This window comes from Musca autumnalis, unplaced genomic scaffold, assembly GCF_047663935.1.
Source record: "Musca autumnalis isolate F117 unplaced genomic scaffold, ASM4766393v1 scaffold_2, whole genome shotgun sequence".
In the NCBI taxonomy this organism is placed as follows: domain Eukaryota; kingdom Metazoa; phylum Arthropoda; class Insecta; order Diptera; family Muscidae; genus Musca; species Musca autumnalis.
The window spans coordinates 148429574-148455490 of record NW_027411755.1 but is presented as its reverse complement, the minus strand read 5'-3'; the positions used below and the strand labels follow the sequence as shown (position 1 = coordinate 148455490).

Below are 25917 nucleotides of genomic sequence, written 5' to 3'. Positions count from 1 at the left end.
ACTCCAAATTGTATGAAACACATTTCGTCCAAACATACTTGGGGTCTAAAACCGTTATTTCGATGAGGCACATTTTGCCCGTATGAAAGTGTATATACTCTCGTTAGCATAAATGCTGAGGGTATAAAAAATTGTTTACCCCAGAAAACCTTAAATTGCAAATTAGAGCTATTTTGATCGGAAAATGTAGCTAAAGTTCTCAAAGTAGATAAAATCTACCGTGATATGGTATACATATGGTATACATTTTCTGACCACTTGGAACCTTAAATGACGAATTACGGTCTTTATTGTATGAAAAATAAGCTTAAAACCCCAAAATAGCCTCAAAAATATGTCGAACATCGGGTGTACTTCAGCTATGTGAGCTATACCAAAACAGACAAATTTCTGAAAACAAAGAAACAAAGAACTTTCAGCCATTTTGGTGTGATAATAAGGCCAAACCCCTAAAATTACCGCAAATCGGGTGGTTCCGTTCTATGACAGCTATATCAAAATGTGAACCTGTACAGACAAATTTCTGGGGAAAAGATTTGTAGCCCCAAAGAAGACTAACTACTAAATTGCAGCCATTTCTGTAGGATATTGTTACTAAAATCCTGAAAATACCAAAAATCGGGTGGTACCCTCCTATGGGGGCTATATAATAACGTGGATTTGTACTGACAAATTTCTAGTAGAAAGTTTTGTAGCCCCAAAGAAGACTAAATACTATATGCTAGCCATTTCGTTATGATAATGAGCCTAAAACATTCAAAATACCGAAAATCTGGAGGTACCGTTATATGGAGGCTATATCAAAACATGACAAATTTCTGAATAAAAGTTTTGTGGCCCCAAGGAAGACTAAATACCAAATTTCAGCCATTTTAGTATGATTATGAGGCTAAGACCTTTAAAAAAATTCCGAAAACTACCGTGGTATGAGAGCTATATCGAAATAACCCATTTTTAATATCAAGCATCTTAGGAGTAATAGAAGCTTCTGTACCAAAGTGCAAAGCTTTATCTTTTATATTGCGAGCTGTATTTTAAATTCAACAGACAGACAGATAGACAGACGAACGTCGTCAGTCACGTTTGGTGAAGTTACGCCGACTGATCCGAATAGGTGCGCAAGTTATTTTAATCGACGGTTTTCGATCACCCCGCTTGTTACAGCGAGAAGAGAAGAGTACTACGTCGCATTAGATATCTACCTGCCAAAGAGGAAGCACCACAATTAACAATGTATTATGTTGCGAATGTCATCTGGAACGCTAAATCATCCAAAGCGTTGGGCCCTGGTGGAATCTGAAACATCTGGATGAGCCTCGAGTGGAGCATTTCACCAAAATTCTCAACCTGTTTCCAATCACCCAAATCGATTCCAAAGTTTGGACAAGGATACCAGTAAATGTGAAACTTACAGATCGATTTGGATTTTTTTGCCCGTATCAGAAGCTCTAGAGGCTTTATACCTCCCCAGTAATAGCTATCCAGTTGCCGATCATCATTGGTTTCGTATGCAGCATAGCAAGACAACAGCTCTGCATGCCTTCCCCACACGTATTAGTCGAGGACTCAACAGAGCAAGCCGTGCGATAGGACAGTGTTGGTGGTGCTCGTTGACATTGTCAACGTTTGAGGGCATTGAGCAGAATACCCTCGGTCCAAGTTAGAAACGGTGGATAATCCATTATATGTGTAGACGCCAGTCGAATGTGGAAATCAGGAACAAGAAGCCCAATTCCCGTATAGAGAAGTTCCCAGAGGTGTGGTGATATCTGCGGAACTGTTTAACCCCTACCACTTCTGTATTCCATCCCCTCCAAACGACATTAAGATCGTTACGTATGTGCATAAATGTACGATCTTGGCGTACCTTTCCCGATGTTATCTGTGAAAAGCTGCACACATATTTGACTGATCTTACCAAGCAGTGAATATGCAAATATCCGCTACTAAATCTACGGCCACTCAGTTAAACACATGGACTGCAGAGTGAGCTCAGAGTTTAATTTCACGTTCGATGGTAGCAGTATCTTCACGTCGTTCGCGCATGCCACAGCTATCAGCGACAAGCTGAGATCTAGTAACATGGTCCTTTAGTCCCTAGCCGTCAGTAGTTGAAGCTATGCGGCGTCAGCGGAAAAACATTCAAACCTGCCGCCCTGACAACTGCCTCATAGTGCTTCTTTATGTCACCAGTGGACCATGTGCTTGAGGAGACAAAGCTTCCTCCACTACAGCAGCACTACGTCATGGTCTCGTTGCAGAACCTGCCGCCCTGGGGCTGCCTCAGGGGTGCATCTTTATGTCGGCAGATGACCATGTACATGAGGAGACAAAGATTCCTCCAGTACAGCAACACTACGTCATGCTGATCGGGTTTTACCGTGAGGGCAATCCTAATCAGCATATGGTGGATAGGAATCCCCACGCAGACATATCCGGAGTGATCTTCATGATATAGAAAGAGATGTCCAATGCTAAAAGAGATAACCCCTAGATCAGCAAGCCTATCAAGCAAGTTCGAAAAGCATTCACACAGATGAAGTAGCAGATGCCATAAACAACTATCGTGTGAATGCGATCCGTGTGGGGCACATTCCCCATGTATTACAGCTGTGGAACATCAGCTGCCAAAACAAACCAGTGAACCGTTGTAATAGGCACCGCTAGCACAATCTGATGGAAAAAATTCCATCTACCGCACTTGTGCGAGAAATTTTATGTGAGAGACACCCGAAGAAGTGAACCGACTTAGTTTTTATTCTAACCTGTAGTGGGATTCTGTAACGCATTTTTTTGGTTACCGACAAAAATCGGTCAAATTAAAATGAAAAATTATGAATGAAAAGTATGAATAAAAGCTGGCAACGCTGTTTCTATCGGTAGGACTCAGCGACAACTTTATTTTGGTGGCTAACTTACCGACAAATTTCGTTATTTACCGAAATTATAAGCATTTTAATTTTACCGATTTTTGTCGGTAATCAAAAAATGCGTTAGGGAATCCCACTACTTATCTATTTCTGAAAGGTATATTACGAGGAACGTTAACACAATTTAAAGAAATAAAATTGTTTGAACTTGTGTGAAAGAGATACCGGTATATGTCTACGTCTTGATATAGTCCCCATAGAAAGGTACCTCCCGATTTTCGGTATGTAGTACGTTTTTGCCTCAATATCCAACGGAACTAACTGAAAACTGGCAAAAGTCTTCGTTGGGAGTATAAAACTTCAAACTGAAATTTTTCATTATAGGTTCACGTCTTTATATAGCCCACATAGAAGGGTACATCCAGATTTTCTGTATTTTAAGGTTGCGGCCTCAATATCCCACCGAAATGGCTGAAATTTGGCATTTTGTCTTCGTTGGGGCTTCAAACTTTGCCCCAGGTTTTTATCGGTAAAGGTTCAATGTTTGATATAGCCCCCATAGAACGGTATATCCCGATTTTCGGTATTTTGAAGGTTTCAGACAAATTATCTTACCGAAATCGATGAAATTTGGTATTTGGGGCTACAATTTTTTTTTTTTTGTTTGTCAATATAGGTCCACTTTTTGATATAGCCCCCCCCTTCAATAGTACCTCACGATTTTCAGTATTTTGAAGGCTTTGGTCTCAATATCGCACCGAAATGGCTGAAATTTTGAACGGTCCCCCACGATTGTTGTTATGTTCAAGGTTTCAGCATCATTATCAAACCGAAATGGATGAATGTTGGTATATAGTCTTTGATGGGGAGATAATAGATTCTAGAAGAGAATTATCTGCATTGGTCCACGTTTTGATATAGCCTCCATAGAAAAGTACCTCCAGATTTTCGGTATGTCGTAGGTCTTTGCCTCAATATCCAACTGAAATTGGTCGGTATAGAGTAGTGTATCCCCATAAAACAGTATGTAGTCCCCATAAAACGGTACCTCCCGATTTTCGGTATTTTGAAGGATTTGGCCACAATATCCCAAAATGGCTGAAATTTAGTATTTGGTCTTCTTTGGGACTAAAAAACCTTTCCTCAGAAATTTGTCAGTAAAGGCCAGCGTCTTCATTTACGCAGATTCTAGTGTATGAAGTGGTATTGCCGAGATTGCCGTAATTTAATATTGTGTGTAGTCAGAAGATTCAAAAGCTTAATTCCGAAAATTGTCCACGTTTTGGAAAGAACAACGATGACGCCCCATGTGAGCTCTTTTAAAGGGTTTTTCTTCTGAAGTGGACGTAACCTGGTATTTTAAAATCATAATGTGTAGAAAATCTCCATGTAGAAAATTATCAATGTAAAGTGATTATCATCAGTTTAGATATTCCGTTCCTTCAAGGAAAACGCCTTAACGTGTAGGAGGAGCTTCTTAGTACATTCATAAACGAATGGAAACTAACTGTTCCTATTTACTTCAATACAGTTTGTAGTGATGGTATAAAAGTTCGGTCCGGCCGACCTTAACACCGTTCTTACTGGTTTAAACCCAATATTACTAAGAATTTGATATACGTTTTACTCAATCCATTTACGATTAATGCAAATTAAAGTTGCAACTGGATCCGTAGAGAGCAAACCTAATCTAAGGTCCCGTTAACTTCATGAATGAAGTAGTGTTTCGTCTTAAATAATTTATTCCATTTGTTTAGTTTAGCAATAGAATTGTAAATTCAGGGAACAATTGGAACAATTCTCAGCAGGCATTTAAATAATGACATCTACCTCCATTTGTTCGATTTTCAAAAAAAATTGCCGAAGAAACAAAATTCACAGCGGCAACACTGGTTCTTATGCGAAAAACTTAACCTCAAAACCTTCATAGGACATAAAAAAGGGAACACAAAACAAAAAGAGAATAAAGAAGATGAGTAAATTAAGGAATGAAATACGGAAGAGAATAGCATAACGGAAGGCAAATTTAGGAAAAATTGGGACTAACTATCCGTCATCAAAAAGTTTAATTTATGATAACAATTTTCATTCTGATTGGAAGGCTATGAAACATATTTTTACTAATTTACAGCAGTAAACATTTTATTTTAAAACAACAATTAAAAGCGTCGATTACTGTTTTGTCCTACTATTGTCACAGTATGTGTACTTCTTTTTTCGGTTATAAATTCCCTGCCTGCTAACCTCCTCCGCCCAAAATAATGTTTCTCTCTGTGACTTTTTTTCTAATCATCTACCATGAACTCCCAACCAAACGAGACAACCTTACAAGGTTGCCATTAGGAAATTCAAATTAAATAAAAAAACACGATTGAGGTCCTTTCAAGGCACACACACTCTTCATGCAATTCCTTGGCAAATCAAATTCAAGTTTTAGATTTTTCTAAATTGTTTTAAGTTTTTGCAAACATTTGGATTTTTTGGAAATTAATTACACACTCGATTTTTCACTCTCAATAATTTTCCTTTTCTTTTTGCAAAAAAAACAAAATTTGGTTTCACACAATTTACTACTACTTCACTTCACACGTTTCGATTTCAACTTTTCTTTCTTATCTCTGTACTCGAACTGAAAAACTTTTTCATTCTTTTCTGTATTTGGGAAAATTTCTATTAAAATATGTTGGTTGGTTGTTTCGTCCTCTCGTTAACACGCGTTCTCTCTCTCAGATTTTCCTCTTTGTTTCTACGCTCATTTCTGTCAGTCAGTTTTTCCTACCGCCTCCAGAACTTTTTCATTTCTTTGTTGTTCCAAGCATTTGGACGATATTGTTATCATTTCTCAGTACAAAATGTTTTGTTTAGTTAACTGGAGGAAGGAGAGAATTGTGCCGACTGACACCACCATTATCCCCACCCACATTTTGTTTATGTGCAACATTGCCACCCTTTTTTTGTTTTGACTTTTTCTTTGACAAGTGAAATGTTTTGTGTAGAGTTTTTGTTTGTGTGTGAAGGTCTACACGCGGATGTATGAATATTATTCCAATGCGTATGAACAGATGTTGTGTTAATAACATTTTGGGGTGGCCATCACTCTAAAATCGACACTGTGTATAATAAATAAATAATAAGACGAATAAACTTTGTAATTAATAGGAGTTCAATTTAAATGTACAATAACAAATTATTTCAAAATTATTGGGTTTTTTGTGCACAACCCTGCCCTTAACCGTTTAAGACAACATAGCACGATGGGGCCGATAACAGGTTTTTGAGGCAAAAAATCACAGGGGCAAGATAGACCTTCAAAATTTCGTGCAGATATTTATAATCGGCCTAGAAACTAATCTGCCAAATTTGGTTGATATTGGTTCATATATAGATATATATATATATATATATATATATGTTCGCCCGATTTCGAGTAATGGATGGACCAAACACGAAAATTCTGTCCAATTATGATGATATTTGGAATATGTGGCGGAATTCGGACTGGAAATAAGTTTGCCAAGTTATTTTGAAATCGGTTTAGATTTGGATATAGCCCCCATATATATTTCCCCCCGATTTGAGGTATTTGGTGCAACAAACACGCAATTTCTGCCCAATTTCGATGAAATTTGAAACGTGGGACAGGATTCGGTCTAGAAATATGGTTGCCAAATTATATTGAAATCGGTTCAGATTTGGATATAGCTCCCATATATATTTTCGCCCGAGTTGAGGTAATTGGTGCAACAAACACGCAAATTCTGTCCAATTTTGATAAAATTTAAAATGTGTGACGGAATTAGGTCTAGAAAAAAAATATGCCAAATTATATAGAAATCGATTCAGATTTGCATATAGCTCCCATATATATTTGCACCCGATTTTAGGTATTTCGTGCAGCAATCACGCTATATACTATGTCCAATTGTGATAAAATTTAAAGTGTCTGACGGAATTTGGCCTAGAAAACATTATTGAGACATCATATTGAAATCGGTTCAGATTTGGATACATCGTTTATAAATTTTTCTGTCGAAGTTAATTATACCCTCAGCCTTTAGGCTAAAGAGGGTATTTACACTTTGATACGACCAAAAATGTGTCTCATCGAAATAATGGTTTTAGACCCCAAGTATGTTTTTACGATATCCGTTTCAGACAATTTTGAGTAGATCTAGCAATGTCCGTCCGTCTGTCTGTCTGGCAGGCTGGTGCGCACGATAACTCTTGAACGGACCAATCGATTCGGTTCAAATTTTGGGTATCGAAATATTTTGTCCAGATTCGATTTAAGTTCGAAGATGGGCCATATAGGTCCACTCCTTCAGGTACCTCCCCCACAAATGTTCAAAAATTGTCGCACAAGATAACTCTCGAAGGGAATAACCGATTTAGTCCATACTCTGCACATCGTGTAATTTCTACCAAGCTTAGATGAGGCTCCAATATGGACTCAATCGGTCCACTCCTTCGGGTACCTCCCACACAAAATTTCGGAAAAGTTCAGTTTAGGACCTGGTCTCGAATCGCTTTGATTTTTGTTTACGAAAGTTGTATTCGCTGTCTTCTATACGACGCTGTATGTTTCATTAGGGGCATGTCCATACTTCCTGAGAAAATAGCCTGAAAGTTACAAAAAAACCTATGACACCGTGTGTAGTGGTTGGAGCGCAAGATAACTCTCGAACGGATCTGCCGATTCGGTCCAAAATTTGGCGTTCGTAATATTTTGTCCAAACTTAGTTCAAGTTCAAAGATGGATTATATCGGTCCACTCCTTCCGGTACCTCCCCCACAAAAGTTCGAAAATGTTCGGAAAATTTGTGCGTACGATAACTCTTGATGGGAGTGACCGATTTGGTCCATACTTTACACATTCTCATAATATCTACCAGATATAGATCAGGTTCGAATATGGACTATATTTGTCCACTCCATCCCGTACCTCCCACACAAAATTTTGGATAAGTTCACTTTAAGACCTGCTATTGAATCACTTTGATTTTTGTTGAAGCAACTTACATTCGCTGCCTCAATTACGATGGTAAAATTTGTTTCAGGGGCAAGTCCATAATTCTTGAGAAAACAGCCCGAAGGGTGTAAAAACCCCCTATGGCACCCCCATGGTCTATGTCGGTCCATTCCTTTAAGTACCTTTTCCGCATTTTTGAACTTTACTCCTTATCAACATTTTTGTCGGTTCATACGACCAAAATTTACATAAGTTGTTTGTGAAAAACGTGTTTCAATTTGCACAGGCTGAGGGTATATCTCTGTCGGCATGAATCAAGAGCTTGGTATTGTTGCCGTGTACATAGGAGACTTCCGAAGCAAGTTTTCTTCCTTCACTATAATCCACATTAGGGCGCCCTCTCTTCTTTGTATCATTACCTTGTTCTAGCGTAAATACTGTGTCGCTTAACATAAGCTTTCAAATTGTAACAAATGTTAAAAACTTAATTTTTAACTCCCGTCACGAAGTTGTCTTTGACACCTCAATTAAATTTCGCAGATAAGGGCAGACGTGACCAAAAAAACTTCGGCACCGCTGTGTCAAAGAAGAACACATTTGGTTTAGGGTTTCACTGATTTTCTAACCAAAAATTAAAAATATCCAAATTTTTAAGTTTTACGAAATCTGGAAATTGATAATTTTTTTATTCGCAAGTATACGCAAAACTTCTTTTCAAAATCTGTTAACCGGCATTGTCAGCTTTCACCAGATACATATTTTTACGAGAATACACCCCGATACCGACAGTTCTACTCCAAAGAACACATGGACGATATACAAAAAACATCACTTATTGGCACAACTAATTATTGACCACATCTAATATTACATTTACATTTTTAATAATAATCTTAATTTACACACCATCACCCATATTTTCAATTTTTAAAAAATATATATAATATCAACAGATCAGGTTTTGGCGCCAAAATACTTAAATTGTTTAATTACGACTGAACGTCAGAAATAAACGGAATGAAAATTATGACATTTGTTAATTTTTTGGTTTTGGAGGTTTGAAAGTGTTAAGAATATAATTCCGTTATTATTTGATTTCAATCACTGACTTGAAAAAATGACTTTTTGCCTCAAAAACCTGCCATTGGCCCCATCGTGCATTGGGGCAATAAATGTAAAAAAATATTTGCTAAGAAAAGAAATTTTTAGTTTCTACGCGTCATAACAAATAGTGCAATAAAACCGAGCGATTTATTGCAATTAAAGAGTTGCATGAAAAGCCGGGCCGAACTCTTTATACCCTCCACCACGAAATGTAAATATGAATAATTTGTAACTACTAAGCTCTTTCTCTACCTTAAGTATAATTACTTGGAGGAGAATAATATCTTAACTGATGATTAGACATCGGATTTTGCATATTTGCATATTTTTTAATATTAAAGATACGAAGATTCTGATTGGACCAAAATACGTTTCAAAGAAATCTAAATTAAATGGCAGGGTCATATTTCGTATTTATTTTGCATATTTGCATATTTTGCATATGCACAAAATATGCAAAAAATATGCAAAATATGCAAAAAATATGCAAAATATGCAAAAAATATGCAAAATATGCAAAAAATATGCAGAAAATATGCAAAATATGCAAAAAATATGCAGAATATGCAAAAAATATGCAAAATATGCAAACAGATTTTGGCCGAAAATCGTCATAAAAGTCGTTAAATTGTCATTTAAAGTTGGAAAAACCATCAAAAAATACATAACAGTGTTCTAAACTAAGGCTGTTGACCGTATAAAAATTTTTTTTTTGCCGGGGAGCCGCCTAAACATTTTAGTATCTTTAGATTTTAAGATAGCCAAAGTTTGAGCACAATTCGAATATGTTAAAACGTGGTACTGGGGCCTCGAAGTAATGTAAATCTATTTTTTTTCTATTTACGTAAGTGTTACTGAATTCCAGATAATAAACCCAATGTCCCGAAAAAGGCCTTAGGGCAAAAATGGAGTCTATTTAAAAAAAAAAAAAAAACAATTTTTTCTTCCTATATTATCAATTTTTTGCGAATGAAAACGAATATATTTTACTTTATTTGAAAATGTTGCCTATTAGGGCGAAGGTCTATTTTTTCTATTCATTCCTCGTTGGAGTCGAGCTTAATGACCGATGATGTTTGCAAGTGAAAAAGGAAAGCTGAAGATTCGAACCCCCACAACCACCATTATGTGACTTGTTTCGCCTTTTGTAGAAGCACACCAGACATATCGGCCGTGGAATGGCATCGCTATCCATCAAACATTTCCTTTTTCAAATGCAATTTTGTTTTTACAAAGATGGACATTTGTACATTCATTGTATGGCTTCAATGACAAACGCTTACATTTTGTTCATACATATTTTAATTTACTTATGCCCGTAATTTCAACGGCTGGGTGAACGGGTACGTAGCTACCTATTAGTTATCTTTACCTACGCGTTTGGTAATTTCTACATGTCATTTACCGAGGCGTGTAAATTCATGATTTCGCAAAATCATTGCCACATAGAAGTGTTTTACAACTTTTAACACATTGGCAACGATTAACCAGGTAAAATCCTTGGTGTAAGTAACACGGCCGTTTTTGACTCGGTAACGTTACTTATGCAGTGAAATTATAAAATGTTGCTTACACGGGAGATATCTGTGAACTCATAGATAGCTACGTCTTGAAATTTCGGGCATTAAGGGACTAACATAATGTAGTTTTGGAGCCATGATGACAACTTGGCGATGAACTCGACTCCTTGCTATGTCGCTCACAATTTTCAAGATATTTGCCATCCTTTACCCCTCCTGGTAATTGATGTTCTGTGGTCAAGTTGCATTATCTTTTTCAAGAAATTCAGAGTTAAAGTTTAATCTCTTGAACAACAATTAAGTCTCACTTGTAATTATGCCTGGTAAACTTTTTTCTAGGAATTTCGGCAGTTGATTTTTGTAAGTTTGGATCGATTATTTCTGGAGAAATTTCTATCTTTGCTTTGTTAAGATTTTTGTCGTCTTTTGGATCTTTACGGTGTTTTGCACTATCAGATCAAACAATACCAGACCAATAAATTCAGGACTAAGGTACCACATATGATTTACCATTTTATTATTTCCTTTATCTGATATTTGTTTGTGAATGCCTTTCGTATTAAGTAAATCTTCAATGCGGTTTAGGTCTTGTTTTGGACCTAAAAATATTTCTGAATATCGTTTTCACTATTTTTTTTTGTATTAAACTTAATCTATTGTCTCTATTTCTTTTCAACCTATTGATAATGTTTACGCAATATATCCTATATTATATCTATATAAACATTATCTTGTTCATTATACGTTTTGTAAAATCAATAACCCAAACTCTCACTTATAAGACTCAGTTGTTGTCGTGTGGGATACCAAATAAATAAATAAATAAAATAGAAAAAACATTCTGGGGCGTGCAGTCTCGAATGATTTAAACGCAAGGTGCTTCTCCGGCCTCTTGTTCTTGGGAAGTGGGTTGGGCAGTAGTTTTAAAACACTCTCGCCTACTTCGAACTTGGATTTGGCAATCGCAGGCTATTCTTATAGAAGTCGCTTGAATATGTTTGGTTGATTTCCGGATGTGCATCCAAACTTGCAGTCAAAAATCCCTCTCTCGAACTAATTTCTGCTCGAGCTGGTGAGACCCCTTTTTTCTAGGCATTTGTACACTGCTAGTTCTTGTTTCTCCCATGAGCTAGTTTCAGGAACACTTAGGAGTTGTTCTTTACCCTCATGTGATACCAGAACAGCAACCCGTTTTTTCTTCCCTGTTTTGAGAATATCTGGTAATAGTTTTCCATGCCAGTGTACACAAATAGCCTCGTTCCTTGAAGCTGTTGCGTTTATTTTTCACGGTTTATTCTCCGCTGTTCACGGATAAAGCTTCTAGAGTTCTTATATTTGTAGGGATCCTCTCCGATAGCTTTTACTGTAGCCATAATGATACTAGTTCATATACACCTTACAGGGGTCCATAGTTACGATTACGACAATTGCATAGTTACGATTTTCTTGAAGCCACGCTTGATTGTATTCGGGACAGATGGTTCTTCAGATTCTACGATACGTTTAGCATCAGAACAAGACCTAGACCTCATTGAAAAGTATTGAAATATGAAAAAATTGACACACAAATTTCCGAAAAAGGAAATAACAACATAATTAATAATCTGTGGTATCTTAGTCCTGAACTTGCTGACCTGGCATTGTTTGATCCAACGGTGCAAAACGCCGTAAAGAGTCAAAAGGCGACAAAAATCTTAACAAAGCAAAGATTAAAATTTCTTCAGAAATATTCGATCCAAACTTCCAAAAGAGCAAAGGCCGAAAATCCTGGAAAAAGGTCTGGCATAATTCTTGTTGTTCAAGAGATTAAACATTAACTCCGAATTTCCAGGAGGCGCAAAGGATGGTAAACAACTTGAAAGTTGCGAACTACATAGCAGAGCGTTCTTCAAGTTGTCAGCTGTACCCAGATAGCTCCAAAACCACATGATGTCTGACTCTCGAATAAATTTAATTTAGAACAAAATATAAAAGACATTTGTTTTCATTCTAAAAATTGATAAAAATGAAGATAATGTTTTTTTAATAGTCTCCACTTTCGCACAAAGGCGTACCTAGTCACGTTTTTCGGGTACGAATTCTGTAATACCTATTTAGTATTAGATTTATTATATATACTTATATTTTGTTGTTCAGCAAGAAATGTTAAGAACAGAATGGCCTTTAATTTAATGCTTAATATGGACAAAAAGCTTTAACCATTCCAGAGAAATGGGTCGCCGAAATCGCTAAATAGCCAAAAAATTGAGATTTTCATAATGTCGAGGCCCCAGTGGCACATGTTAACATATTCCAATTGTGCTCAAACTTTGACAGTCTTAAAATCTGACCAAACTAAAAATTTTATGCGGTTGCCGCCTTAAAAAATTCGTCATCGATTTGTTCCCTTTGAACAATAACCAGCCCAACGCTACAAATTTTAACAAAGAAAATATTGAATTTTACATAGAACGTTTGATATTTTATCAAATTTAATATTTTTGCATAGTTTAATAATAAATAAATTGTATTACAATACCATTCTTTTATACCCTACACCACACTGCCGTAAGAGGTCTCGATAACACAAAAATCTGCTAAAAAATCGACGTTAAGCGGCCAACTATCTTAATTTAGAACACTTTGAAGATTTTTGACGATTTTTCCAAAATTAATTGACAATTTTACGACTTTTATGACGATTTTCGGCCAAAAACTGTTTGCATATTTTGCATATTTTTTGCATATTCTGCATATTTTTTGCATATTTTGCATATTTTTTGCATATTTTGCATATTTTTTGCATATTTTTTGCATATTTTTTGCATATTTTGCATATTTTTTGCATATTTTTTGCATATATTTTGCATATTTTTTGCATATGACCCCAAATATCGAAAAGTTGACCCTTAAAATGCCTAGATCCAAAATTTGAGTCCAATCAGATGAGAAATAAAAAACATGCAAAAATCCGATGTCTACTGATGATAATCACTTTGTACTGATAATTTTCTGTATGTAGGTTTTCTACCCATTGAGATTTCAAAATACCATGTTACATCTATGTACTACAGAAAGAAAATGTAGCAACACTCTTTAAAAGAACTCATCGTTTTTCTTTCTATACTCTAACTAAACACTATACCAAATTACAGTAATCTCGGTTCGCAAATTTGACAAAACCCTTCGAAATACATAAAATTGGGCAATACCAGTCCATGGCGGTTAGACTAAAACCTTCATATATGTATATAGATGGATCTTCTGGGAACACAAAATTTCAATTCACAACCAATTCGGTAGGAAAATGTGACTAAAATCTTAAATTGGGTGCAAGAGTACGCATGGAACCTTTGGCAAAACGTGGACGTCTTCTGATTCCGATTTTTTACAAGGACTGTTTTGTACCTGTTATAATGTTTTTACCCTTGGCCAAAAACTTTCATAATATCGAAAATCAGTGAGTGCCTTTCCAACTGGGCTATATAAAGATCTATAACGACAAATTTCTGGAGGAACATTTTATACACCCAACGAAGACTAAATACCAAATTTCTGCCATTTCGGTGGGATGTTGAAGCCACCATCAAACCATCAAAATACCGAAAATCGGAAGGTACCTTTCTATGAGGCCTATATCAAAACGTGTTGCCTCAGTGGACGCGTGGCATATTGTTGCCTCAGTGAAGGCGTGGCACAGTATGTAGTATGTTCAGTTACAAATCAGAAATTCGCATAATCATATTCAGCAGAGAGCAAATAAACTAAAGATATGAAGTTTGTTGAAATTGAAAATAAATAAAAATTGTTCTAAAAATAGAACGTATGTTTTTAGATTTTTTTGGCGAAATAATTTCTACCACAAATAAAAAAGAGTGTATACATTTCATAGAATTTGTTATAAAATAAAGAAATAAAAACTTAAGTTGCGAACATTTTTGCGGTAATTCACGAGACGGAAATTTTTAATGGAGTTGAGCTAGAGTCCGTGTCGAAAGCTGAACTAGTGATGGGAAGGCAACACAAAAAAACCTTTAGGATGATGAAGCAAAATCAGATGCGCTTGGATTAAATGGAGGACGGAGATAAGCTCAAATGTGATTGAATTTAGTGAAAGCTTTTTTCAATTTGATTTTATATAATAAAGTTCTTTGTATTCATGTTTTACAAAAATAATAAATGCATTTTATTTATTCTGGGATATTTCGCAATGGCTTGCATTTTAACTGCATCTTTAGATTGATTAAAAACACAATCCGAAGAGTACCTTTAAATCCGATCCAAAACACTACACCAAAAGCTGTGATTTGGATCGAAAATGGAGTGCATCCTAGCTGAGTGCCGTGGAAGCAAAATAGAGTGTATCCTAGCTGCGCGCTTTCTTGTAAAGTTCATAGGTGAATTCATAGAAAAAGATGTACTCCAACGGCATTTGTACTGTACACTTGTAGTGATTCAACTGCTTCCGCGTATGCAAACTTTTTGCTGGGTATAGTTATAGAATATAACATAGTTTATTATACGTTTCATCGGGAAGTATACCAAGACGTGGACCTATACTGTTCGCTTTCTTCGCGGAGCCCGGAATACAAAGTAACACCCACTTCTTTGTGACCATGTAGCAAAACCATTCAAAATAACTGAAGTCGGACTGTATCGTTATAAGGTTATAAGGAAAATTAACCATATTCTAACATATCAGCGTGATAAAAGACCAAAAAGAATATACATGCCCTGCCGAATTTCCCCATCACAAAGTCCCAAAAGACATGAGGTCTTTATGTCAAAAGGATCGTTTTGTCCAAAACGTTAAGAATTTAGGCAAAGTATTAGCTCTTCAGCTTCAAGGGCAAAATCGCCGGGGTCAATTTTACAATTTTTCTAGGGTTTTGGTGTATAGAAACGGTTCTTAAAAGTCAAAATAACAAAATAGCATTAAACTAATCCAATTTTGTATCGGGTTCTGATCTGTCTATATATACTAAACCGTTTAAAATCCAAGAAAACAATCAACTACAAAAATGTTTCTAAGGTCTCATTAACTTTCTAGAATATCCGAAAGTTCTATTAACGATTCTTAAAGTTCAAAATAGCAAACAATTTTAAAAAATTAAATTTTCCGGGAATATATGTCTTCTTATTGGTCTTTTAAAATGCTGCGGTGTCAGAATATGGTTAATTTTGTTCGTGTTGCACCGTGTAATGTGAACCGATATTACCCATTTGAGTACCAAACATCTTAAGAGTAATGTGGATGAATCCGACTTTCACCCTTTCGCGAACTGTTAACATATTCTACATAGTATGACTAAAATTCTTTAAAATGAAGTGTTTTAGGAGGGATCTCATAATGTCGACCATTAAAATTAATTTTCGTGGAAGCTGTGTTGGCATCAATGTAGAAAAATGGGGAAAAATGGTTTGAAGCCAACAACTTTTTTTGTGTTCCCTTCCGATTTTTGGCTTTACCATACATTTTATAGGCCTTTGTCCAAAGAAAGAATGACAGAATACTCCATGGACAACATGATATTATTTTTCGATATATCCACTGCATCCACCTAAAATTGATGTTGACATTTCGAAGCCGGAATTTCGGGGTTTTTTGATAGTTTTTAGTAATCCGAAAGCGCAACAAGATAATATTTCAAACTCATAATAGGATTATAGAACTCGTAATTTTACATCGTTTAATGTATATCTCATGAGTGTGCTCCACACAGCATCCTATTTTTTGGCGTTTAAAATTTAAAGGTGCCATTGAATTTCCTTTGAACCCCACGAGCATTTAGTTTTTTTTTTCACGAATATAGATACCCTGTAAATATGAAATTTAGCAAAAATATATTTTGACAAATCCGCGTACTAAACCGCGGTTTTCTGTCAAAAATTGTACATAAATGGAATCCTTTTTACGCGATTATAATAATTGCGAAAACGCGTGTCATAAATTACTGAGATACGCGAGTAATATGAGTCTTTAACGCAAAACAGAATGTTGAGGCACATCCGCGGCTCTTGAAGAATCTATTTGTGATGTGTGTATATTGACGTATGTTTGATAGGCGCTAGTGAAACCGGATGCACATCAAAATCGTATGCACTGCGCGCAACTGACGGCACACAATGGCCGCTGAGTGATACAGCGAAATATGCATAGATATTGAAAGAGATCGATACGCTTTATCCAAAAGCGTCTGCTCATCAACTAACATTAACTAATTCGCGGATTTCATATTTTTGAATGATTGTAATTTCAATATTGCTCTTAATTTTCTATCCTTATAAGTTATCACAGTAAGCAGTTAAGCTCTCGCGATGGTAAACCATATTTCTTGATGAAGTTTTAGTAGTATACATGGGATTTTAGCGAACTCCCAAATATATATTTCTAATTTTTGTAATCGAAAATCGTAGATGGGCTCGCAAAAAATTGTTATTATTGTTTTTTCAGTGGGAGAAGGTTTGGTTTGTTTCGCAAGCACTTTCGTCGGAGTTGTGTTAGGTTGCCAAAGAAAAACTCCTCATTGAAGTTTTTTCTTTGTTCACCTTTATACTTCGAGCTGACGATTGAGGTTTGGGTATAAAAAGTTTCTTGTTGAAGAAGTTATTGAAAAATAACTTCGGCGGAGAATATCCACAAACAAGAAACAAGGGAACTAAAATTAGTTGTTTTTAAAATAATAAAACAACAACAATGGGATTAAGGCGGACTATTTTGAAAAAAAAAAATTGTACACAAATTGTACACGGGTGCCACCGTGGTGCAATGGTATGCACGCCCGCCTTGCACGCAGAAGGTTGGGGGTTCGATTCCCCGACCAGGCAACATCAAACATTTTTCAACGGTGGCAAAATACCCCTCAGTAATGTTGGCGACATTTCCTGAGTATTTCAGCCTTGAAAAACTTCTCCACAAGTGGTGTCTTCTCCACAAGTGGTGACACGCCGTTCGGACTCGGCGATAAACAGTAGGTCCCATATCATTGAGCTAAATATGAATCGGGGTGCACTCATTGATATGAGAGAAGTCTCCCTTGTCCCGTATGGGATGTTGTGGAACAATGTTTTTTTGTTTTTACACAAAGACCTCGCTTTGCGTCGTAGATACCTTCCAAAAAAAAAAGACTCAAAGTGAAACGACACAAAGCGAATTAAGATTTTCTATGGAAAGCCATGTAAAGTTCGGAGATAGATACCAGGGTGAAAACACTTTCTTTCTTATGTCCACAATTTTAGGTGAAGAAATTACCTGAACAAATAGGGACCCTAAATGCTAAATTACAGCTATTTTGGTCTAATTCGGCCAGAAAATGTAGCTAAAACAAAGTAATTGAAATCTGGCGGCATCGTTATATGAGGGATATAACAAAACGTTTACCTATGTTCTTCATTTTTGTTGGAGAAGTTTCTACATCACTGGGAACACTAAATACCAAATTATAGCTCATTCAGGCTGAAGATGTAGCTAAAATGGTCAACATACCTGAAATCGGGCGGTACCGATGTAGCCCATCTTCGAACTTGATCTAAGCTCAGAACAAATACACATGTGTACAAAATTTCAGCCATCTATCTCAAATCATTCGGAAGATGGCGTGATTTCAACAAACTGACGGACGGTAAGACGAAAGTGGCTATGTCAGCTTATATGATAGCAAATGAATATTTCAATGTGTTCGGACGGAAAAACAAACTTTATATGCCGTCTATACTATGGTAGAGGGTATAAAAAATTAGACACTCAAATTTAAAACAACGCAACATCGAAAATCGAACGACGCATATTGAAAATAGGTATTAACTAAGCAACGACGCAACTTCGAAAACAACGCAAAGTGAAACGACGCAAAGCGAGGTCTTGGTGTATTAGCTATCCCAATAAAAAACGACGCCACCAACATTTTTAATATTTTTCAAATTGAACTGTAAAGGAAATTTGGCTTTAACCATATATGTAACAGCACAAAATTTAAACATTTTTGTTTAAGTGCAGTTTAGGATCTGTTCAAAGATTTTTGGGAAAATTACCGATGTTACTCAATGAGGTCCTGTTTACAGCGATATTGTTTTTTTTTTCGTGGGCAAGTCCATGCTTCCTGGCAAAGTGCTCCAAAATCTCTATGTTATACGGTGACCAACTGAAATGACTGCAGGTCGCGTAATCTATCGAAATGAAATCATTCCCAAAATAAGTTCCACTTCCGAAGTGGACTATAGATGAAAGTTTCAATTCGCACAGGTATAGCTCTCTCGGTACAGCCGACTGAAACTTTTTACTTGTTCAAATCTGCATTCCGTCAAAAATAATTGTTTTGAATTTTTAATATTTTCCCATTACACCTTTTGGCTAACCATTGAAGAAATAACATGAAATTCACAGCAACGGTCACCTTAATCCTTAGAAATTGAGAGGGAGAACTAGTCAACATTGTATTTTGCATTCCAATCTCCACTCGCGCCATCAACAAATGTAAACAAAATGTTAAACAACAATACAATACTTTATGTTTTTTAGGGGGTCCAAACAGAACAGAACTTTGGTGGAAAACATAAACACAAAATACCCAATTTAAATAAATGAACAAGGCAAAAGTGTGATAAAGAACGAGAAAACATTCTCGAAACAAAACAAATGAAAAATTAAGAAGCAACTAAAAGAAAACATATGTTAACACATACAGGCCCAGATATGTGTTTTTCCCCATCACCCCATCCAACAATGGAAATGCAAGTACAATATAATCGTACATCCATATGTAGGTGAATATGTTTGTGTGTTTGTATTTATGTTGTACTACATTGTATTTTACTTTCATGTTTATTCTTTGCTATGCTGCTGAACTTCCCATTCATAGTTGAACGAACACTCAATTCCGTTGTCTGACAACACTAACTGACACTGACGTAATGCGCATGCGCTTAAAACAATCAACCAAAATATAAAGTCTACATTTCCCTTTTTGCATTTTTCAATTTGTTATTTTTCTTTCCTTTGTGCTGTATTTCGCTATACGCTTGTCAAACACACTTGTTTCGTTTATTTTTATGTTATTTTTCATTTAATTTCGCCCCATCATAAGTGAACCTTCTTTTTCCGCATTTTCGCATTCTACACATGTTTCTTTAGGCAATTCAAAGCGTGTGTGTGTGCGGTCGTATGTAAGCAAAATTTGATGTTTCTCTTATGGCCAACATAGACGATTACGTTGTATTTTATAAAAAAGTGTTGACAATGTTTGTCTTTTCATTTGTAATGCTACGTAATAATGAACTTGAACCACACATATAACGTATACGTACGCATACTTTATTTTAGTCGTACTCGTCAGTATCGTGATCTTTAGGCTTTATAGAAAGTGTAGGCAACAACATGTGTGATATATCTTTATATGGTATTGACAGACATCAGTGCTTAATATCAATGCAAAATTAAGCATGGATTGAAACGCAAAAATTGGTAAAATAAACTGTAACTCATTGCGTTCTCATGTTATCAATATGTAATTTTGACTCAATTTAAATTGGAATTTATAGAAAAATATAAAATTATACATATTTGAGAGATATACTTCTATGTGGAATATTTGCAACAGTCACTTCTTTCGAATTTCGTAACCACCAACCATTTAAATGGAGCCAACACTAAACTGAGGGGTATTTTGCCACTGTTGAAAATTTGAACTTGTCTGGGAATCGAATCCGGGCATTCATTCATCGTTTAAGATGGGTGTGCAAATCATCGCACCACGATGGCACCACAAAGAGTACCTTTAGTAAAGTTTTTAAAACTATCTTCGAACAGCTGCATTGTTGTCCGAAAGTGTTGATATATTGATACATTTTTTGAAGAAATTTTACGATGTGCACAATTTTGTCCCAATCGGATACTCAATTAGTAAATAGTGGTGCCCATCAGTCATTCTATTTGGTGCCGGAAGGGTTTCTTTTACAGATTTGTGTCTATTATCTCTGTAAGTATGTCCTTTACCTCCTACAAGTAAAAAAGTATCAGTCGACTTTGGCGACAGATATATAGCCTCAGCCTATGTGAATTTAAACTTGTGCCCCTTCTTGAGCATTTGAGCTTGCCGACAATAATGTGGATTAGGATTAAAGTTCACAAGTGTTGTGGAGGAGGTATTTAAAGGAATGGACCGACACAGTCCATTATGGAAGTGGATCTTATTTTGGGAATCATATCTTTTCGATAGATATCGCGCCCACTAGTCATTTCAGTTGGTCATCGTATAATTGTTGGACCAGTATGCCAGGAAGTATGGACTTGTCCACGGAAAAGTTAATATCGCTTTAAACAGGACCACAACGAACAGCAGCGATACATTCCCAACGGATTTTCGAACAGACCCTAAAATGCACTTAGACACAAATGTTGAACTTTTGTAGGGGAGGTACCCTAAGAAGAGGACCGACATGGGCCATTTTAGAAGGTAAACTAAATTTGGACAAAATATTAGGAGATCCAAAGTTAGGACCAAAGTAGTTGCCCCGCTCAAGAAATATCATGCATTCAATTTTAGTGACATTTAAGTATTGGAGGAAAATACCGGAAGATGTCGGCCGGTATTTTCCATTTTCGAACTGAAACTAAGTTTGGACAAAATATGACGCCAAATGTTTGACCAAATCTCCAGCCACTACATATGGTGTCATTGGTGTTTTTTTTGCACCTTTCTGGCTGTTTTCTCAAGAAGTATGGACTTCCCCCCTGAAAAAAACTTTTACCGTCGTAATTAAGGCAGCAAATGCAAGTTGCTTCAACAAAAATTAAAGTGATTCGAGAGCAGGTCTTAAATTGAACTTATCCGAATGAATGTATGTATGGACCAAATCGGTCACTCCCATCAAAAGTTATCGTGCGCACAATTTTTCCGAAAAATGTTTTACTTTTGTGGGGGATGTACCTGAAGGTGTGGACCGATGTGGCTTGTCTTCGGATTTCAACTAAGTTTGGACAAATAGTAGGCAGGCTAAATTTTGGGCCGAATCGGTAGATCCGTTCATAACTCTCGAACTCTTGCGCTCCAACCACTACACACGGTGTCATAGAATTTTTGCACCTTTCAGGCTATTTTCTCAGAAAGTATGTATTTGCCCCGGATAAAACTTGTACCGTTGTATAGGAGAAAGTGAATTCAAGTTGTTACAAAAAGAGTCCATATTGGAACCTCATCTAAGTCAAGTAGAAATTTCACGATGTGCAAAGCATGAACCAAGTGGGTTACTCAAAAGTTATCGTGCGCACAAATTTTCCGAACATTTTCGAACTTTTATTGGGAGGTACCGTAAGGAGTGGACCAATATAACCTATTTGCGAACTTAAACTAAGTTTGGAAGAAATATTACGAAAGCCAAATTTTGGACCGATTCGGTTGATCCTTCCAAGAGTTATCGTACGCTCCAGCCAGACCGACGAATGGACGGACATAGCTAAATCGACTCCATATTGTCTGAAACGGATTTCATCCAAAATACTTGGGGTTTGAAACTATAATTTCGATGAGGCACATTTTGCCCGTATGTAAGTGTATATACCCTCGTTAGCAAAAAACGCTGAGGGTATAAACAATTTTAGGTTTGAGTATTGCCGTGAGGGCAACCTGATGCCTAAATCTAAATCTTATTCAACTCTCCAATTATAGTGACGTGCTAGAGTATGGAAGGCTGGATGAAAGTACGTTCTATCGAAAGAAGTAGCTGACATTGGTCCAACATTTGCAGATCGTAAAATTTCTCTCAAACGGAAATAAAGTTCCAAAATGGAGTCTTTGTCATTCTGATTACATCGACATAATTTTGTGCGAGGGTAACTCCAGGCTTCCATGCTTACTCTTGAAGGTTTTCACGATTCAATATAATTTGACGAATTTTTCCTACATCAAATTCTTTTACATTTTCTAAATTTAAACAAAATGTCTGTTAAATTTTGTGTGTATTTTGAAGCATTTAGCTTCATTATTACACCAAAATTGCTGAAATTTGGTACTTAGTCTTCGTTGGGGTATGAAACGTTCACCTTGAAATATATCAGCATAGGTCCTCGTCTTCATATAGCCTTCAGAGAACCGTACCGCCCCATTTTCGGTATTTGGAAGGTTGTGGCCTCAATAGCCACCAGAAATTAATGAAATTTGGTGTTCAGTCTTCTATTTTTTGAGAGATTAATGAATAACTATAACTCTTATCTTTAAATATGATAATTTTCCTTTAAAAATGTTTTTGGACCGATTAATGGTCAAAACGGCCCATTTTTTGTAAAAAATTGAATTTTGATGTTCGCTGTTCACCATTTTTTATACCATCAGCATTTATGCTAACGAGGGTATATAAACTTTCATACGGGCAAATGTGCCTCATTGAAATAATGGTTTTAGACCCCAAGTATTTTTGGACGAAATCCGTTTCAGACAATTTGGAGTCGATTTAGCTATGTCCGTCCGTCTGTCCGTCTGCCTGGCTGGTGCGCACGATAACTCTCGAACGGATGAACGATTTGGTCTAAACTTTGGCCATCGTAATACTTAGTTCAAACTTAGTTCATGTCCGAAGGTGGACCATATCGGTCCACTCCTTAAGGTACCACCCCCACAAAAGTTCGAAAATGTTCGGAAAAAATTGTGCGAACGGTAACTCTTAAAGGCAGTAACCAATTTGGTCCATACTTTACACATCGTGAAATTTCTACCAGACATAGATAAGGTTCCAATATGGACTCTATCGTTTCACTCCTTCGGGTACCTCCCACACAAATTTTCGGATAAGTTTAGTTTAGGACCTGCTCCCGAATCGCTTTGATTATTTTTGTAGCAACTTGTATTATGAAGGTACAAGTTTCATCAGGGGCAAGTATATACTTCTTGAGAAAATAGCCTGAAAGTTGCAAAAACCTCTACGACATTGTGTGTAGTGGTTGGAGCGTAAGATAACTCTCGAACGGATCTGCCGATTCGGTCCAAATTTTGGCCTTCATAATATTTTGTCCAAGCTTAGTTTAAGTTCGAAGATAAGTCATATCGGTCCACTCCTTCAGGTACCTCCCTCACAAAAGTTCAAAAATGTTCGGAAAAATTGTGCTCACGATAACTCTTGAAGGGACTGACGGATTTGGTCCATACTTTACACGTCCTAATATGTCTAAAAGATATAGATCAGGCTCGAATAAGGAATATATTTGTTCACTCCTTCGGGTACCTCCCACACAAAATTTCGGATAAGTAAGACCTGTTCTCTAAACACTTTGATTTTTGTTGAAGCAACTTGCATTCGCTGCCTCCATTAAGACGGTGAAAGTTTTTTCAGGGGCAAGTCCATACTTCTTGACAAAACAGCCGGAAAGATGGAAAAACCCCCTATGTCACCATATGTAGAGGTACTCTCGAACTCGAACCGATTTGGTCAAGAATTTGGCCTTCTTCATATTTTGTCCAAACTTAGTTTCAGTTCGAAGATGGGCAATACCGGTCCACAACTTCCGGTACTTCCCCCAATATTTTAAAAATGTCACTAAAATGGATGCACGATATCTCTTGAACGAGACAACTATTTTGGTCCAAACTTTGGATCTCCTAAAATCTGTCCGTAGATGAAATTCACATAGGCTGAGGGTACATCTCTGTCGGCAAAGCCGACTGATACTGTTTTACTCGATTCGAATTGTAAAGCATAAAGTCCATAAAAAGTTTTCATTAAAACTCAATACGACGGGCCAGCAACGCGAACCCGGGACTGCTAGTATTTTAAAATATTTGACAGTTTTATTCCAAAATCAAAGATATAAACAATTTACTCTATTTAATGATGTGGACAGTAATTGATTTATAATCATTTTGGTACATTTATGTACAACCAATGAATGACTGAAACACCATTCAAAAACAAAAAAAAAATAATGAAAAATATAAATAAAAGGAAAATAAAACAAAACACTTTTATCAATAGAAGCATCATCACAATACGTATGTATGTATCATCACTCGGCAAGAATGCCGTGGAATCGCGCACAGCACATTATTTAAAAATATATTTTTATACAGACCTGACAAATTTTCTAACTGAGCAAAAGACGACGACACGATCATGTATAGTATCCGGGACAAACAATATAAACGTGTACAATATAAGACAGTGGGCATGACATATATTTATTTTTCTACGCACTTAAGTATGTATTATTTACACCAATATTTAAATTTTAGTTTGCACGAAATATTTTTAAAATAATAAAAAAAGAGTCTGACATTTATTATAATAACACTCTGAATACCTCAATGAAGTCTCTAATTCTACAATTTACAAAAAGTACAAACAATAGCAGTTTTCCCAGTAAATGTTAATCATCCACTGTATAGCCTAGACTAGACAAGAAAATATTTTTTCGTTTGTCTGCTCGGAACCTAAAAAAATCAGCCTTTTTCAACAAAAGAAACAAAAAAATAAAACAACAAACAAACAGCGTAACTAGTATTAGGAATTTAGAATTTTGAATTAAATGATTTTGAAAAAAAAAAAATGAAAAAATGCTTACCCTGCGTTTGTTTTTAAAAGGTTTGTATGATTTGCCTTTGTGTTTGCCACCACCAATGTGAAGCTTCTTCATTTTGACAAGGTTTTATGTTCAGCAAGCGATACCAGAGTAGTAAACAAATGTATTGTAATTTGCAGTGGTTGTAATTTGAATATAACTTTTTGAAAGCAATCAAATTCTTTGGATTTTTTTACTTTATTTCTTTAACAACAACTCAACAAGAAAATTATGCAATTCACAAAGCAACAAGAGTTGCGGCAAATATTTTTTTTCTTTTGGTAATTTTATTTTAAGACTTCACAATTCTTTTTTCCGGAAAGTACGAAACAGCAACACTTTTACTTTGAAAATTGTAAAAAAAATTGTAGATTTTTTTCTAAGATATTTAGAGGCCTTATAAAGGCAATGAAATAATGAATTTCTTTTTGTGAACAATTATTTTTAAATAATTTTTCCAATTTTCACTGAATGCTGTAATTTAATAATTGAGATTCGGCCTCAATTTTTTAACAACACTTTTATTAAGTATTTTTAAATATAAAATTTTAAAATAAAAAGCAACATATAGAAACGATCGACGTTTATTTTCTCGCCGATACAAAACAATACACACGCAGAGAATATCCGCTGAACCGAATTCCGAAAGATAAAAATTTCAACTAATTTGATCTTCAGTCAAAACGATGGGACAGAGACAAAAATGTTGTTGTTTTTCGCGAGTATCGAAGAAATCAGAAGGAAAGAGGAAAAACGAAGAAAAACACGACCCAAAAACAAAAACATTGGCGAAACCAAAATACATGAACACCAGACATACAAACGAACACATGACCATGTCTATAAGGGCAACTTTAGATCGTGTTGGCCAAATTTTAGATACTCTACAATACTTAAAAATTGAAGAAGAAATATTCATAGTACAATCTAAGA

The 25917-nt window shown here is 36.0% G+C and overlaps 1 protein-coding gene across 11 annotated transcripts in view; it reads right to left on the bottom strand.

Annotated features, from left to right (window-relative positions):
- Nucleotides 1-25648, bottom strand: part of Ca-beta (Calcium channel protein beta subunit) — a 128137-nt gene extending 102489 nt beyond the window's left edge. For 6 of the 11 annotated variants that reach the window (XM_073969527.1, XM_073969528.1, XM_073969524.1 and 3 more), the window contains exon 1: nt 24988-25648. In XM_073969527.1, coding sequence (XP_073825628.1) covers nt 24988-25059 — 72 coding nt within the window. In that variant the 5' untranslated portion in view covers nt 25060-25648. Of the gene's footprint in view, nt 1-5369; nt 5502-24987 lie in introns of those variants that run through there. The other 5 variants (XM_073969526.1, XM_073969522.1, XM_073969523.1 and 2 more) reach the window with 2 other exon arrangements.
- Between the last annotated feature and the right edge of the window lie 269 nt (nt 25649-25917).